This window comes from Podospora pseudoanserina, chromosome 1 (assembly GCF_035222485.1).
Source record: "Podospora pseudoanserina strain CBS 124.78 chromosome 1, whole genome shotgun sequence".
Taxonomy (NCBI): domain Eukaryota; kingdom Fungi; phylum Ascomycota; class Sordariomycetes; order Sordariales; family Podosporaceae; genus Podospora; species Podospora pseudoanserina.
Genome location: NC_085920.1, coordinates 2,346,100 through 2,361,585, shown reverse-complemented (window position 1 = coordinate 2,361,585; position 15,486 = coordinate 2,346,100). Strand labels below are relative to the sequence as shown.

At 52.9% G+C, this 15,486-nt stretch overlaps 6 protein-coding genes across 6 annotated transcripts; 3 read left to right on the top strand and 3 right to left on the bottom strand.

Annotated features, from left to right (window-relative positions):
• Window positions 1–652: 652 nt before the first annotated feature.
• Window positions 653–1,506, bottom strand: QC764_0008150 (uncharacterized protein; the record flags this gene model as incomplete). The annotated part of the gene is made up of 2 exons (XM_062939835.1): window positions 653–661; window positions 1,312–1,506. The coding sequence occupies 2 exons, from the start codon at window positions 1,504–1,506 to the stop codon at window positions 653–655; spliced, it is 204 nt and encodes a 67-aa protein (XP_062804825.1).
• Window positions 1,403–2,578, top strand: QC764_0008140 (uncharacterized protein; the record flags this gene model as incomplete). Its single annotated transcript, XM_062939834.1, has 1 exon — window positions 1,403–2,578. The coding sequence occupies one exon, from the start codon at window positions 1,403–1,405 to the stop codon at window positions 2,576–2,578; it is 1,176 nt and encodes a 391-aa protein (XP_062804824.1).
• A 153-nt stretch (window positions 2,579–2,731) lies between these two features.
• On the bottom strand, window positions 2,732–5,758 carry QC764_106660 (uncharacterized protein; the record flags this gene model as incomplete). The annotated part of the gene is made up of 3 exons (XM_062941916.1): window positions 5,175–5,758; window positions 3,037–5,116; window positions 2,732–2,974 (listed from the first exon to the last, which is right to left on the bottom strand). The coding sequence occupies exons 1-3, from the start codon at window positions 5,186–5,188 to the stop codon at window positions 2,732–2,734; spliced, it is 2,337 nt and encodes a 778-aa protein (XP_062804823.1). The 5' UTR covers window positions 5,189–5,758.
• An 880-nt stretch (window positions 5,759–6,638) lies between these two features.
• Window positions 6,639–7,840, bottom strand: QC764_106655 (uncharacterized protein; the record flags this gene model as incomplete). The annotated part of the gene is made up of 5 exons (XM_062941915.1): window positions 7,746–7,840; window positions 7,098–7,350; window positions 7,017–7,076; window positions 6,890–6,961; window positions 6,639–6,692 (listed from the first exon to the last, which is right to left on the bottom strand). Exons 1-5 carry the CDS (start codon window positions 7,799–7,801, stop codon window positions 6,639–6,641), a joined length of 495 nt encoding a protein of 164 aa, XP_062804822.1. The 5' UTR covers window positions 7,802–7,840.
• Window positions 7,841–8,034: 194 nt separating this feature from the next.
• On the top strand, window positions 8,035–10,122 carry RCO3 (glucose transporter; the record flags this gene model as incomplete). The annotated part of the gene is made up of 3 exons (XM_062941914.1): window positions 8,035–8,382; window positions 8,462–8,734; window positions 8,808–10,122. The coding sequence occupies exons 1-3, from the start codon at window positions 8,270–8,272 to the stop codon at window positions 10,120–10,122; spliced, it is 1,701 nt and encodes a 566-aa protein (XP_062804821.1). The 5' UTR covers window positions 8,035–8,269.
• A 1,237-nt stretch (window positions 10,123–11,359) lies between these two features.
• On the top strand, window positions 11,360–15,191 carry QC764_106640 (uncharacterized protein; the record flags this gene model as incomplete). Its single annotated transcript, XM_062941913.1, has 5 exons — window positions 11,360–12,356; window positions 12,413–12,859; window positions 12,922–13,277; window positions 13,331–14,614; window positions 14,673–15,191. The coding sequence occupies 5 exons, from the start codon at window positions 11,360–11,362 to the stop codon at window positions 14,916–14,918; spliced, it is 3,330 nt and encodes a 1,109-aa protein (XP_062804820.1). The 3' UTR covers window positions 14,919–15,191.
• Window positions 15,192–15,486: the final 295 nt, after the last annotated feature.

Here is a 15,486-nt window from a genome sequence, read left to right as displayed (position 1 = left end):
ACGGCTCAGCCGTGTATAAAAATGAAGGTAGAAGAAACTAAACAATTAAGCTGACCTGCAGTCACGAAGGGAAGGTGAAGAGAAAGAGAGGGGGGAAACGAGAATCGCCCTATGATACCATCAGACAGCCCAAAACTTGGAGTGCAGAAGAGGAAGGAAAGAGGAGATAGACGAGGGAAGCCGGGTATAGAGGAGGGATATATGGCGGCACACGGTTCTATTCTCATGGGGATTTGCGACATCAGGAGTCTGACCATAGACCATTCAACGTCATCCATGCTCCCGCCCCTCTCCCACTCTCGCCGGCAGTGTGGAGAGGCTCGACGAGGGTGTCATTTCGAGGCAGGGGGACCCGCTGGGAAGGGAACAGTCTCCTGATGAGGCGACATGGCAGGGTTGCTTCGAGAGCGCTTCCAGTCAATTGGAGATGTGATTGGCACAAACGACACAGTGGGGGCGTGCATCTTGATGCCAATGCAACCGCCTCAGCCAAGGCAATTGCAGTGTGTGTCAAGAGGTGGTGCACATCTGGATTCATCCGGTGTGGTTCCGTCTTGAGGTTGCGGCTCGTGGGGGGAAACACGGAGATGTGAAAAAGGGGTCCAAGCTGCGTCTCTGACACAGAGCCCTGCAGCGATGAAACCACCTGCCACTAAGCACACTGGAGCTGTTAGCGAATAGCGTGTCATTGAGACCAATGTACTAACGCAATGGCAAGCGAGGCGGAATCCGGGAGAATTCAAAGTCGAAACAAAACTCTAAACAATTGGCCACTCTTGTGCCTCTGGGATGATTCGCTGCAGGAGCTGGGGGATGAAGTCGACTTGGGGAGACGTTGCGATGTAGCTTGCCATGCAATCTAGACCATTTGATATCTTCGAAGGGCCCTCAGGCTTGATCTCCGCCAGGTTGTGTTAGTCTAGTGATCTAGATAAATACGCCACGAGCTGGCCTGAGATCAGAAGATGGTGGGTCGTTGTTGTTAATAAAAAGATAGCTGGAAGAAGGAGGATTACGGACTTGCCTAATTGGAAATTAAAATTGGGCCTTCGAGTAAACCAGCTTGAACTGAAATGTAAACACACGGCTGACAAAAACTATCAGATTGGGCCTATCGACAGTGACCAGATGGTCGTGTCGTGGTCTGGAGATCCGGGCCTTGCACAAGCTCCACGAAGTGGAATGAATACTCGAGGAGGTAGGTCGCTTTGAGAATGAGAAGGTCTGGAATTATGTCAAGGCGTATATAAGAACTTTGAACCAAAAAACAAACAAAAATCTCGATTCTTCTCCAATGGAGCTTCCAGATACAAATCCAATGGATCTCCAACCGTTGACCTCAAAGTGGTCAAGATCAAGGTGAACCCACCCTTGCCAACGGCGTCGATCTTGGCAAAGATCAATGTGGGGCACCTCTTTCTGCCACTTTACCCCGCCTAAATTCAAGCTTCCCCAAGCTATCTCACCACCATCACCACCACAGGTCGCATTAACCCTCCTCACCATCACCACTTTGCGCAAACCCCAATCCCACCCCCAAATCCGCCCACACACACCCTTTAAAATGGGCTGGTTCAACGGCTGGTTCGGCGGGAGCCCAGACAACTCCTCCTCCGACCCCCTCGCCCACCTCGATCCCAAACTCCGCGAATTCCTCCAAAAAGAAGCCCCCGTCAAATACACCCCCTCCTCCGAATCCTCACCCCCAACCCCCGCTGTTCCACCACACCGCCAGCTCGACCAAAAATCCCAAGACGACCAAACCGCCGCCTCCCAATCCACCGTCCCCCCCGAATCCCTCTTCCCCGACGGCCGCTACGCCCACCTCTGGAAAACCTACACCCCCCAATCCACCATCGAAGCAGCAACCAAAACCGACCATGAAAAACTCATGGACGTCCTCGACTCGTACAAAGACCGCAAAGCCGCCATCGGCCGCGCCGCCCTCGAAAACTGCGCCGACGAGCAATTCACCTGGGCCACGTGCATGAAATCCGGGGGGGTCAAAGCCCGGCTGACAATGTGCTCTGACGAGGTCAAGAAATTCGAGCGCTGCTACAACAACCAATCCCGTCTTTTGAAAGCGTTGGGGTACCTGAACACCTATGGGAGAAGCGCCGAGGAGGATGAGATGATTCAGATGAGGGCCGATGAGCTGTATCATCAGATGTTGAGGCAGGAGGAGGAGATCAAGAGGGCCAAGGAGGAAGGGAGGGAGGCGCCCGAGTTTAGGAGTGTGCTGGAGGAGGCTGCAAAGGTTAGGCAGCGGCAGCAGGAGGCTGCTGGGGAGGCGGCTGGGAAGGTGAATATTCCACCGCCACCGGCCGAGTTGATCGCGAGTTGGAAGGAAAAGTTGGAGAAGTTGCCTGAGCAGGATAGGGCGGCCGAGGAGGCGGCATTGAGGGCGGATTATAGGGCTAATGCCGAGATGGCGGCGAGTATTCAAGGCCTGTGGCAGGAGCAGGCGAAACAGAGGGAGGAGAGGAAGAAGAAGGGCGAGGAGACGTTTATGGATCGGTTTAGGGGCATGGTTGCTGTGGGGAAGGTGACGGAGAAGAAGGAGGATAACAACAAGTAGGTTAGCTTGGGAAAGGGACGGGAAAATGTAAGAATATGAGGGTTTGTACAAGAGATCTCGTTCAAATCGTTGCTCATTTTTGGCGTCAAAAACTGGCCGAATCAACGGGCCATGTTGTATATATCATGGCAGTAATGGCGGTGAGAAGTATTGCTACCTCCTTTTCTCCATCGCCGCAGCCGCTCTTTCTAAAAAGGCATTGAACTCTTTGATTTGCTTCAACGTGCCCCCACCATCGCTCTTCGAGCTGGCTTGATCAGCTACTCGGCTGACCAGTAGTTCAAGATTGGCGAGATCGGCCTTCTTTTGCTCAGCGGCAGACAGCTCTGGTGCTGCTTGCGCCTTTTCCACCGCAAGATCAATATCATGCATGGCCGACGAGAGAGAGATGTGTCGCTGCCAACAAATTAGCAATCTTGGTCACCGATGGCGATTGTATCAATAGCAAAACAACATACCAACGCCTCCCTGCTCTCCACCTCATGCTTCATCCTGATCGCATCCATCCTCAACGCGACCTGCTCCCTCTCCGCCCTAACCCGCATGATCTCATCCCTCATCGCAATCTTCTCCTTCTGCGCCGCCTTGACCCTTTTGCGCAAGCCATGAAGCTGATCGAGGGCAATAGTGTGATCCAAAAGCTTGGTCATCAACTCCCTATGAAAGGCTTCCAAGGCTCTCAGCATCACCTTCTTCTCCCTTCTTGTGGCGGCATCCTCCGCCGCTTCCTCTGCTGCGCGGAGTTTCCCCATGTAATTCTCGGCCATTTCGTCGCAGAGTTTGGACAGCACGTCGAGAATATGGACGCCCGGACCGCGGTGAGAAAATTGAATTTCGTCATCGTCGAGGTCGTCAGCTTCGGTTTCAGGGTCGATGTGGGGCTTGCTGAACCGTTGGACTGTGATGGGGACGGAGCCGGAGACTTTATCTCCAGAGTCTTTTCCCTCCGCATCGTCGGAGTTGGTTCTAGGTTTCCTCTTTGCTGGTGGCTTCTTGGCCTGTTGTTTTGGTTTTGGCTTGGACTTCTCTTGAACTTTGGACTGTGATCGGCCTATTGGTGGTCGCGGGGGGGGTTGTCGTGGTAAGGGTTGCGCTGATGAGGGCTGCGCTGGTGAAGGTTGTGCTGGCGATGAGTGTTGTGGAAGCTGTGGTTTAGGTGGTTGTTTGCCTGTCCGTACCTTCTTGACAGGCTGCTGTTGCTGTGCTGGACTGGCCACCACCTCCCTCCTTCGCCGTTTTCTCAGTGCTGGTGATTCTGCCACCGGCATTGGTGGTTGGTCTGAGCCTAGCTCTGGTGAAGGAGCAGGGGCGGTTCGGCGAGTAGGCCGCTTCCTCCCTATTCGTTTAGTAGCCTCTTGCATACCAATCTCTTCAACCTCTTTCTCCTCTGGTTCCTCTACGGCCTCTGGTTTTGGCTCCGGTAGTTCCGGCTCTGGTACTGGCGCATCGGCGACATCATCATCATCTGCCCCAAGCACAGCTGACTCCTCCGCCTCGGGCTCCCTTTCTCCCTCCTCCTCCTCCTCCTCCTCCTCTTCCTCTGGCTCCTCTTCCTCAACGGCATCCGGGACATCCACATCCTCAGCTGCATTCTCCTCACCTTCAACAACACTGCTCGACCTCAACCTTGGACTCCTCCTCTTGCCCCTCGAAGACGTAGGAGACGTCACGGACATTGTACTCCCTCTCATACTCATACTCTCCGACATCTTCCTCATCTCTGCGCTCTTTCGTATCCTCGTTCTAACCCTCCTTTCTACTGGTGAAGAACTTGCCGGGATACCTCCAGGGTTTTGCTGAGTAGTCTCATCTAGATCCTCCAAAACCTTGTGCAATAACGTGCTCGACCCCACGACTGGGCTATTCTGATCGAGCAAGATGGTCCTTTGCCGCTTCCCACTGCCAGGTGCATCAGCCGGGCTTTCCATGACTACCTCCTCCACTGTTGGCGTTGGCTCCTCGGGCGAAGTGTGGATAGTAATCCGCTTTGTCGCCGCAATGACAGAGGAGAGCGGACCTCGTTGCTTTTGTGCGGTTCTTTGAACGGATCGCGCGTATGGTGCTGGAGGGGCGTCTTCCATGTCGACATCCTCCTCTACGGCCTCTGGCTCGGGTTGCGAGTCGTGCATAGTCACGTCGTGGTCCTCCTCATTTTCAGCCTCTTCAACTTCATCCGAAGCTGGGGGGCGGGTCATATGGCGAAGAGAAGAGCCCTGAGCTCGAACAGACGCTGGGGAACGTGGTGGCAGTGAGGCTGATCTTTCGGTACTGGTGCCGTCGGGTATGCTGTATTCAGACCGGGGAGGACGGGGAGGGCGAGAGGGGCTGGGGCCCATAGATGGGGAGGATTGCGCAACGCCATCGCGGTCGAGGTGTATTCGCTTGGCGGATGTGTTTGGAGTTGGTCGGCTGGTGGTTGGAGGTGGCGGTAGTGGTGAAGCATCTGGGAGCTCTTCCTCGATTGTCTCTTCTGGCTCTGGTTCTGTGGCGATGGGAATCACAAAGCCAAAGTCTAGGTCATCCCCTACTTCATGACGACTATAATTGTTGACGTTAATTGGGTCCTCTGAGCAGATGTCGTAGGGGAGATACTCACCCAGCACCGCGCATCCGATCTCGAATGCGCTCCTGTCCTTGGTTTTGTTAGCTATGGTACAAGCACTGGTTAAGCCTAGCATGGGGCACATACTTGTCGCCATCCTTCCCAGTAGTCCTCTCGGTCCTAGAATATGTTGCGCTCAAACAATATTACATGCTGGGGTCCCAATGTTTCGGGAAGATGTGGTGTAGCGAACTGCTGCTCGGTGTCTGCGGTGGGGACCTTGAAGAGTGACGCGCTCCAGCTTGAATCGCAAAGCAAAAGACGCGCCGTTGATCGGTGGGGACCCCGCCGATTCGCAGTGGACGCGAGAGTTAATTTAGCGGGGCCTTCCCGCTCGGCACAAACTGCCAAGGCAATTGACCCCTGAATTGCTCTGACAACATCCCACTACCTTAGGTGCAGAAAACAATGCTTTGAACATCTGGAACAGCATAAGAGGGCATTTCTATTTTGTAGCATCACCTCAGCAGTTTCGGAAGCGTCAAATTCTTCTAGAGCTCTGGGAGTCTACACACCTTAGGTTTTCACTTCGTATAAAGTTCAATCCTCGTGCTGGCAGAGACGGTATAAGACCAAAGGTTTTAAGAAGAAAGTCGAAAGTCATCTGAAGCATCCAGAACATTTCATCCAAGACATATCGATTGCCCTTTACTTCAAGCCACCGGCTGCTTTCGGGCCTCGGCCTCGCCTCGAGCTGCTTGTTACGAATGTCTTTCTTTTTATGTTCCTGGTATTTGGTCTCATCCACCAGCTGATACACGTGAGTTCTCCACTGTGACACTCATGTTGACACATTCCAAGCTTGTCCTCGCACATGCGGCAAGCCTCTGGTAGAGCAAGTTGAAGAGACACCACAAACTTAGGTGTGCCACAACATGCTTATAATCAAAACCCAGCGAATCATGAGGTCAGGGTGACTTGAGACAGATTACATGGTCATGTGTTCTATCGCGCCGTTCGTTTCTACGGACTTCACACAGTAAGCCGTGCATAAACCTCTTGTGGCTTCGCGATTGGCGCTATTCCCAACCGAACAACAGTGGTGTGAGGACTCTCCTGGTCGAACTGTATACAGGTTTCACGCTAGTGCCTGTGCATATCAAGCCACCACCTCTCACCAAACAAGAGACGCAGTGGCTGGGTCTTGGGGAGGATGAGGAGCAGAACTCCGATCCCAAGTTTCTTGGCCATCGCGCTTCGCCTTCGCTTCCCACTTCCTGGGCAGATGGGTGCTTGATATTGTGTTGACCACAACAACCTTGTATAACCTCTCTTGCACAAAGGGACTCTGCAGGATCTGATTCCGAGATCCATGCTGTTCATGGTGACACGTTTCTAGGCAAATGAGCCAGTCAAAAGTACAGGGAAAGGGCGGACTGGAAAAGCTTGTGAGTGTGTGCTCTCACGAGCCGCCAATGTCGGATGCACCGGAACCGGGTGTTGCCAAAGAAATTCATGTCAATAAGAGGGTTTGAGGACCTCAATGTTATCTGTGACCTGTTCCACCAGATCCTGAGCGTATCGGAACTCAGACCTACCAAAAGACCGATACCAAACAGACAGCACAAATCAACACTGATTGAGCATGAGCATCGTGCCGCAACAACCAGCACCCGCGCCTCTCGTGAAATCCCAAACTGTTTGCCCATTTACCTGCTCGTGGTCCCCCTTCCCTCTCAGGATCGGAGTGTTCCTAGACAGAGACTCACCTGAAGCAAGGTGGCTGGAAATGCTGTGGGAATATTGATGCAAGCTCCTGCATCTCCTATATCGGGCGTCTCCTGCACCTTTTGGGTCAGCGAATGACGAAAATTGTAGCGATGTGAATGCCTCAACCTTGGAAGTTGTGATAAAAGCAACCCGCATTTCCTTCTTTTGCTGCTCCCTCGACGCAAGCTAGTGGCAGGGTTCACGAACCAGCAGTGTTCCTATGACCTGTCTAGGAGTCCCAAACGAGCATAGCCGGCGAACAGTCAAGAGGTGTGAAGGGAAAAGAAAAAACACGCAGTCAAAGGATTTGAGGGCTGCAAGCTGCAAGCCTGGGGGGGCAGCTCCCGGCTGCGGCACAACCATCTTGACAGCCAATGGCTTCAGAGCACCCGCCGCGCGTTTCCAAAGCATAGAGATTCTTGGGACAATGGTGTGGTTGATGTGGTGGTGTGTGTGTGGCCTTCTGCTCACACTCTGGGTCAGTTATTAATTTATCATGCAGTTCCTTTGGCGATTGGTGGTCTGGTCTCCCCCCCTGAAGCCAGCCTGAAGCTGGGCGCCCGCTATGAAGCATTGGGAAAGCGGGAGCGAGGATGGCTTTTTGGGCCGCCTGGTGAGGTGCGTGAAAGAGAGGGACCGAGGGCTTACACATGGACCAGGTGAAACCCCAGGTTTCCAAGACACCAAGGTTCTAACCACGGTGGGAATTCATGGCATTCAGATTCCAAGAAACAGGGACTAAATTTGACAGAGATAGCCTCATATAGTCTGTCTACTTCGTACTCGGATGAATCCCATAGGTCAGCGGCAAAGGACAGAACAACACCAAGTCAGAGAAAATGGGAAAATTCTTACCAAAGGCAACGCAGAAGCACCGCATTCTCACAGCTGTCAACCCGACAGAGTGACATTTTCAATGTAGCCGAGAGGCCCGTTGCTGAACCCAAGTCGGATTTGGGTCTGGGGTGAGCGAGACTGGGGCTTGGCGCAGGCCGAGTCCCCACCACGCTAGTCAAAGCCGGGTCAGCCCCACCTTCTGGTCACAGCTATTCCCAAGCGGGCTAGTCTTGATGTGCAGCCAATCAGATGTTTGCAGAGTCTCCGCTGCCCATCAATCAGGTGGGCGGCGGTCCTTTCTCCACCACTTTCAACGAACTCCCGTCCACCATCCCAGTTGTTGGACGCACCCTTTCAACTGTTCATCTCATCGTCGAAACCCCTTCGCCGTCCACCTTCCCACCTCGAAACGACCCAAACCGCTCCCCATGGTCGAATAACAACCATATCCTCGATTGTCCGGAGACCCCCAATCCTGGTGGAAACCCCCGCGCCCGACGCTGTTCTGAAGAGCCCTTCATGAAGGCGCTCCAATCGCAGTCATGGTGGGCTTCGGTTGGCGAAAGCCAGCAAACGTCGCCGGCACCTCGGCGCCGGCCATCCTTTTATCGCTCTTTGTAGCCACAGGCGGGCTTTTGTTTGGATATGACACCGGGTAAGTCGACTCGGCGCCATTTTGGTCGGACGCGCTGGGATTTGGAGGGACTTTTGGCTGAGCCGTTTGGTGCATGCAGGTCGATCAACGGTATTCTGGCGATGGAGTCGTTCAAGAAGGATTTCACCACCGGCTACTTCGACAAGGAGGGAGTACCCGGCATGTACCCAAGCCAAGTGTCACTGATTGTGGCAATGCTGAGTGCAGGAACGATGGTGGGAGCACTCATATCGGCGCCAATAGGTGACTTATGGGGCAGACGGCTCTCACTTATTGCCGCCCTGGGGGTGTTTTGTGTTGGTGCTATCTTCCAGGTGTGCGCGACAAATGTGGCCCTTCTTGTTATCGGGAGGTTCGTAACACTTTTCCTTTTGGTGTCCAATTCATCCCTCAAAGTGTGACTTGTATTGACTTGATCTCATCAGAACACTGGCGGGCATTGGAGTGGGCGTTGTCTCAGTTCTTGTCCCACTATATCAGTCTGAGATGGCACCAAAGTGGGTGCGTGGAACGCTCGTCTGCGCCTATCAGCTATCAATCACGGCCGGTCTATTTGCTGCTGCCGGCGTCAATATCTTAACTCATAATATGAAAGGGGCCGCCGCGTATCGCATCCCCATTGGTCTTCAGCTTACCTGGGCTGTTGTTTTGGCCCTTGGTCTGCTGATCCTACCGGAGACGCCCCGTTATCTTATCAAGCGCGGCTACAAAGACGCCGCTGCTCTTTCACTCAGCCGTCTACGTCGGCTCGACATCACCCATCCTGCTCTCATCGAGGAGCTCGCAGAAATCCAGGCAAACCATGAGTACGAACTAGCTCTTGGCCCTGACACTTACAAGGATATATTCTTTGGCGAACCACATCTGGGTCGCCGCACACTAACAGGCTGCGGGCTGCAAATGCTCCAGCAGCTCACAGGTGTCAATTTCATCATGTACTATGGCACCGACTTCTTTCAAAAGGGCGGTGTCGACGACCCCTATCTCATCACCCTCATCATGCAGATTATTAACATGGTCTCGACGCTGCCGGGTCTGTTTGTCGTCGAATCGTGGGGTAGACGAAGGCTGCTCATTGTCGGAGCCGCCGGCATGGCCATCTGCCAACTCTTGATTGCCTCATTCGCTACCGCCAACGGAAGCAATTCGGAGACGCAGAGCCGCATCCTCATCATTTTCGTGGCCATATATATATTCTTTTTCGCAGCCTCCTGGGGTCCCGTGGTTTGGGTCGTCACATCAGAAATCTATCCGCTGAAGGTACGCGCGAAGTCGATGTCCGTCTCTACCGCCTCCAACTGGCTTTTGAACTTTGGCATTGCCTATGGGACCCCTTACATGGTGGACACAAATAGAATCGAAGGGTCCCGGTCAATCGATCTCGGATCTCGCATTTTCTTTCTCTGGGGCGCATTCTGCATTCTCTCGATCGCCTTTGTCTGGTTTATGGTCTACGAGACGAGCAAGATCAGCTTGGAACAGATCGACGAAATGTACGAGAGGGTGGACCATGCGTGGAACAGTCGACGATTCGAACCGAGCTGGAGTTTCCAGCAGATGCGAGATTTCGGCTTCTCCGACAGTGGCATTCCTCCTCAGGAACCACAGCTCGAGCTGCAACAATCACGCAGCAGCGAATCACAATCAGAAACAGGCGGAAGCTCGACGAATACGGCGACGACATCCTCACAGGACGATAAGCTACCGATTCCAATAGGCCATGTCGATTTCAGTTACTGATGATTTTGCTTCTTGTACCGTGGGGTCAACTCGATTGTCGGTTTTCCTATTTGTATCATGATATATATCCGGACCAGCGTTGTGGATATCAGCGACGGAGTTTTTGATGTGACGGAGTTTGGGGGCATTAATCTCGGCCAGCTTTGGGATACTAAATATTTGGGCTCGCCACTTTTTTTTGGATTTTATTGGGGATCAAACAATCCTTGACAAACATGGTTGTTGTTATGGGCTAGGGCTTCGGCGTTTAACAAACTTGGGATGATATCCGAGGAACAAAGCAGTTTTCCTCTCCTGTCGACTGAGCAAAGGCGCAAGGAGGGGAGGCACAACAGGACACAAGACAGAAAGCATCAGAGGAGGGCATTCAAGTAAATACACTCATATTGTTACTCTCTATCTGTTACTCTCACACAGCGCCCGCCACCGGTCATAGGCTACCTACATGTCTATATGCGGTGGATGTCAACAAAGGGTCATAAGGCCGTAGACGGCTCTCTTTCCTTGCCAACCCACCAAAGCAGGTTCCATGCGCCCTGCCACAAACCTTATTGGCAAGTAACACTGTGCAGATAACCCCGCGCCTGTGGTAAACTGATCGGCCCAGTCACCGGTCGAGCTTCCGCAGACAAACTAAACCGCCACAGCTCAAGTCACGCTAAGATCAGGTTTTGGAGCTTGCCTCTCAATCAAGGGACGAGGCAGATGTCGAAGATTATTGCAAAACTGAATTCTATCGGATCGGATTGAGAACAGGAAGACCAACACGAATCAATTGACTTGGACCAGCAATCATGGCGATGACAGTCGACATGCATGACCGTATCCGCCTGCATCTACCACTACGCATAAGGGGACACCCCAAACTTGGTACAGCCAACACACAGACGCCAGCACAGAGACAAACGGTGAAATCGACACTGTTGGGCACCGTTACTAGAGCCATGTCGTCCCAGGGCTGTGGTTTCGCGGGCGAGCCTCACAAGGCAAAGTCAACAGTCAGTGTAGGTTTTGTGATCCCCAGTCACGCCGACCCTTCATTTAACTCAATCTCCCTCCTGACTCCGGTCTCTTCCCGCCGTTACCCTTACTTGTCTCGCGTGGAGAATATTAACGGTAGTGTGACGCTTGGTTAACAGGCACTGGCGTCCAGTCTTCTTCCAGTCGCCGGTCAGCGTCGGCCCCGAGAGCCCCTTTTCCGCTGTGCTCGCCCCTGTTGGCGCTCTTCTCACTCGTTATGGCTTTCAACAGTACCTTGGCTTCGGCCGAGTTGTTTGCCGGTAACAGTATCACCTGGGACCATCAGAGTTTGGAGCCAGGAACCAGCGAGCTCCCAACTGCTTCTTCCGAGTCACGGGCCGGTCTAGACTTGGAAGATGCTCGCGTATCCTCACATCTGGGTCTGGGGCTCGACTTCGGCCAGGACTATTTCAAGGTGGAAGTCCTCATCTTTGTCGCTGCTCTTAGTTTGGGCTTCAAATTGTACAACCGCAGGGTTCCCAGACAAGGCATCCTTTCCAAAGCCACTTCGTTGCTAGCCACTATGGCTTTGCTTACTTCGATATCGCTCCTTTTGACCTCGTCGTTGCTGCCGAGTGGTACTTCTGGGCACAAGGGGCCACCAGTGGTCCCGGCCAAGTTTCTTCAGACGGCGTCTCCCGCCACCAGCTCAGTCCCACAGTTCACAGTCCCTGCGTCTGCCGACAAAGGGAAGGACGTTGAAGCCAACATAGACGACCCCCTTGCCGCTAACCCGCAGCTGGTATGTCCTGGGTACTCTGCATCCAACGTCCAAAACACGAAAAACGGGTTTACTGCCGATCTTGACCTTGCCGGCCCAGCATGCAACGTCTACGGCAACGACATCGAGCACCTCTCCTTACTGGTGGAGTTTCAGGCCAACGAAAGGGTTCACCTTCAGATTGAGCCACGGTACATCTCGAAGGAGAATGAAACGTGGTTCAGATTACCCGAAGTGCTGATACCAAAACCTCAAAACGATCCTCTTTGCGAGGAGCACAACAGCGACTTTGTGGTCTCGTGGTCAAACGACCCGACATTCTCCTTCACGGTGAAGCGAAAGGCAACTGACGACACGCTCTTTACAACCGAGGGGAGCAAGCTCGTCTACGAAGATCAGTTCATCGAGTTTGTGTCCCCTCTGCCCGAGAGCTACAACCTGTATGGTCTCGGTGAAGTTATTCATGGCTTCCGCTTGGGCAACAATCTCACCAGTAAGTACCACCAAGTATATTCAATGCTCAGGCGAGATAGCTTACACGCAGGCTAGGGACACTCTTTGCGGCAGATGTTGGCAACGACATCGACTGGAACATCTATGGCAGTCATCCTATCTATCATGACACAAGATATTTCACCGCCGATGAGTCGGGAAAATTGACATATGCGCCTTATGCCGACGACAAGACGGCCAGGTACACATCGTATACACATGGTGTCTATCTTCGCAACGCTCATCCACAAGAGGTGCTTCTGCGGCAACCTGGTATTACTTGGAGAACACTCGGTGGCAGCATCGATCTCTATTTTTACAGCGGTCCTCGGGCTGAAGATGTCACGACCAAGTACCAAGAGAGCGCTGTTGGCCTTCCGGCTATGCAGCAGTACTGGACTTTGGGATACCATCAGTGCCGCTGGGGCTATACTGGCTGGCAACGTTTGCAAGAGGTTATTGACAACTTTGCAAAGTTTGAGATTCCGCTTGAGACGGTCTGGGGTGGGTCTTTCTTTCCCTTCATATTCCGACAAAAGGTTTCCTGAACTGACATGTGGATATAGCCGATATCGACTACATGAAGAAGTACCGTGACTTTGAGAACGACCATGATACCTGGAACTACACCGAAGGAGAGGAGTTCATGAACAGGCTTCACAAGAATCACCAGCACTGGGTTCCCATTGTTGACTCTGCCATCTATGCGCCTAACCCAGAGGATGAGGAAGATCGCTATCCTACCTATGAGCGGGGGCTGGAGGCAGATGCCTTTGTGAAGAATCCTGATGGGTCGATTTACTATGGGGCTGTGTGGCCTGGTTATACGGTTTTCCCTGACTGGGTTGGTGCTGTGCTTGGTGAGGCTGGGACTATCGACTGGTGGATTGATGAGATTTCGAGGTGGAGCAAGAATATCTCGGTGAGTTCCCCATGATGATATGTGAATGAATAAGACAATACTAACATGTCCAGTTCGATGGTATCTGGATCGACATGTCCGAAGTTGCCTCCTTCTGCGTTGGCAGCTGCGGCACCGGAAACTTGACACTCAATCCTGCCCATCCGCCCTTCAAGCTGCCCGGTGAGCCTGGTAATCTTGTCTTGAGATACCCCGAAGGCTTCGCGAAGACAAACGAAACCGAAGCCATCTCAGCGACAAAGGCGATCATCACCCAGAGCTACGGGCCAACCGCGACCGCCGTCCCCACCGTCACCACAACCACAACAACGAAGAACTTCTACCGGAGCACACCCACTCCTGGCGCAAGAAATATCAACTGGCCCCCGTACGTGATCAACAACTATCATGGCGACATAGGAGTCCACGCCCTGAGCCCGAACTCGACGCATAATGGCGGCTATCTCGAGTACGATTTCCACAACCTCTTCGGTCACCAAGTCCTCAACGCGACCTACTCAGCTCTGCTCCAAGTCCAAAAGGGCGTCCGCCCCTTCATCATCGGCCGCGGCACCTTCGCCGGCTCAGGCAAGTGGGCTGGCCACTGGGGCGGTGACAATGAGGCCCTCTGGGCATTTTTGTACTTTAGCATCCCGCAAGCACTGTCCTTCTCCATCTTTGGCTTCCCCATGTTTGGGGTCGACACCTGCGGCTTCAACGGCAACACAAACTATGAGCTCTGCTCGCGGTGGATGCAGCTCAGCGCGTTTTTTCCCTTTTATCGGAATCACAATGCGATGGGGGCGATTGACCAGGAGCCGTACAGGTGGAGCAGTGTGATTGACGCTACCAAGTCGGCGATGGCGATACGGTATGCGCTGCTGCCGTATATGTACACGCTCATGACCCAGGCTTCTCTCGCTGGCAGCACCGTCATGCGTGCTCTTGCGTGGGAGTTTCCCAATGAGCCGTGGCTTGCTGATGCTGACAGGCAGTTCATGTTGGGAGATGCGATTATGGTTACGCCTTGTTTGGAGCAGGGAGCGGATACGGTGAAGGGGGTTTTCCCTGGGGTGGGAGAGGGGGAGGTGTGGTATGATTGGTATACCAAGGGGAAGGTGAGTTATGGGGTTGGACCCGGGGAGAATGTCACTATTGGGGCGGAGTTGGGACATATTCCTGTCTATGTGAGGGGTGGGAAGGTTGTTCCGTTGCAGGAGCCTGGAATGACTACAGCGGAGAGTAGGCAGAATCCTTGGGGGCTGTTGGTGGGATTGGATGGGACTGGATGGGCGGAGGGGAAGTTGTATTTGGATGATGGGGTCAGTCTGGAGCCGGAGGAGGTGAGCTGGATTTCGGTAAGTGACTGTTGCAAACAATTTGAGGTGATGAATGTGGTGCTAATGATGGGAGTAGTTTACTGCCTCGAACAACTTCCTCAAGGTCGAGCCGCTGGGTAACTACCCGGACACCAACCCCCTTCGCAACGCCACGGTCATGGGTCTGGAGCACGAGCCCAAGCAGGTGTGGCTTGATGGTGAGGTGCTGGAGCAGGAGCATTGGAGTTATGATGCGGGGAAGTGTGTGTTGGAGTTATTTGAGCTGAAGGAGAAGTTTTCTGGTGGTGCTTGGGTGCAGGGGTGGGATATTACTTGGGAGTAGTTTTACTTTTCTTCTTGTGTTTACTTTTGTACTCTCTTCTCACTGATCATATTTTAGGTGGGAGTGGCATGGGCCTCTGTATAATCACCTGCACATAGCACACCTGTCTTGCCCAGGGGGCATTTTTTTTCAGATTGATATTATGGGGTTGGATATAGAGATATGGGGGGCTGGCTGGATACCGATGGTTGGGAAAAAAGAATGGGAAATTGTATAGGTATGGTGGCGGGGTTTTGTATACCTAAGTGATTGATAGTTTTTGTTTAAACCGCTGTGTTGACTTGCTTAGTGTGATGTGATGGTTAAATATTGTTGGTTTGAAGATACGGCGACATGGGAAGACTGTTATCGAGGAGAATTATTCACTGCCTGAGTGGGATATGGTTAGTGAGAGGGCTAGAGGTTTGGATAATGTTAGGGAAAGTGGTGAAAGTGGTTGAAAATGCACATTAGGCTGGGACGAAGTGTGCTAATTCTCTTTCCACGATAACATTACTGGTATCAGAACAGTGTGGAAGTCCATAGGTGTGTATCCTTTCGTCTCACATCGCCTTCACTCATACGAGTC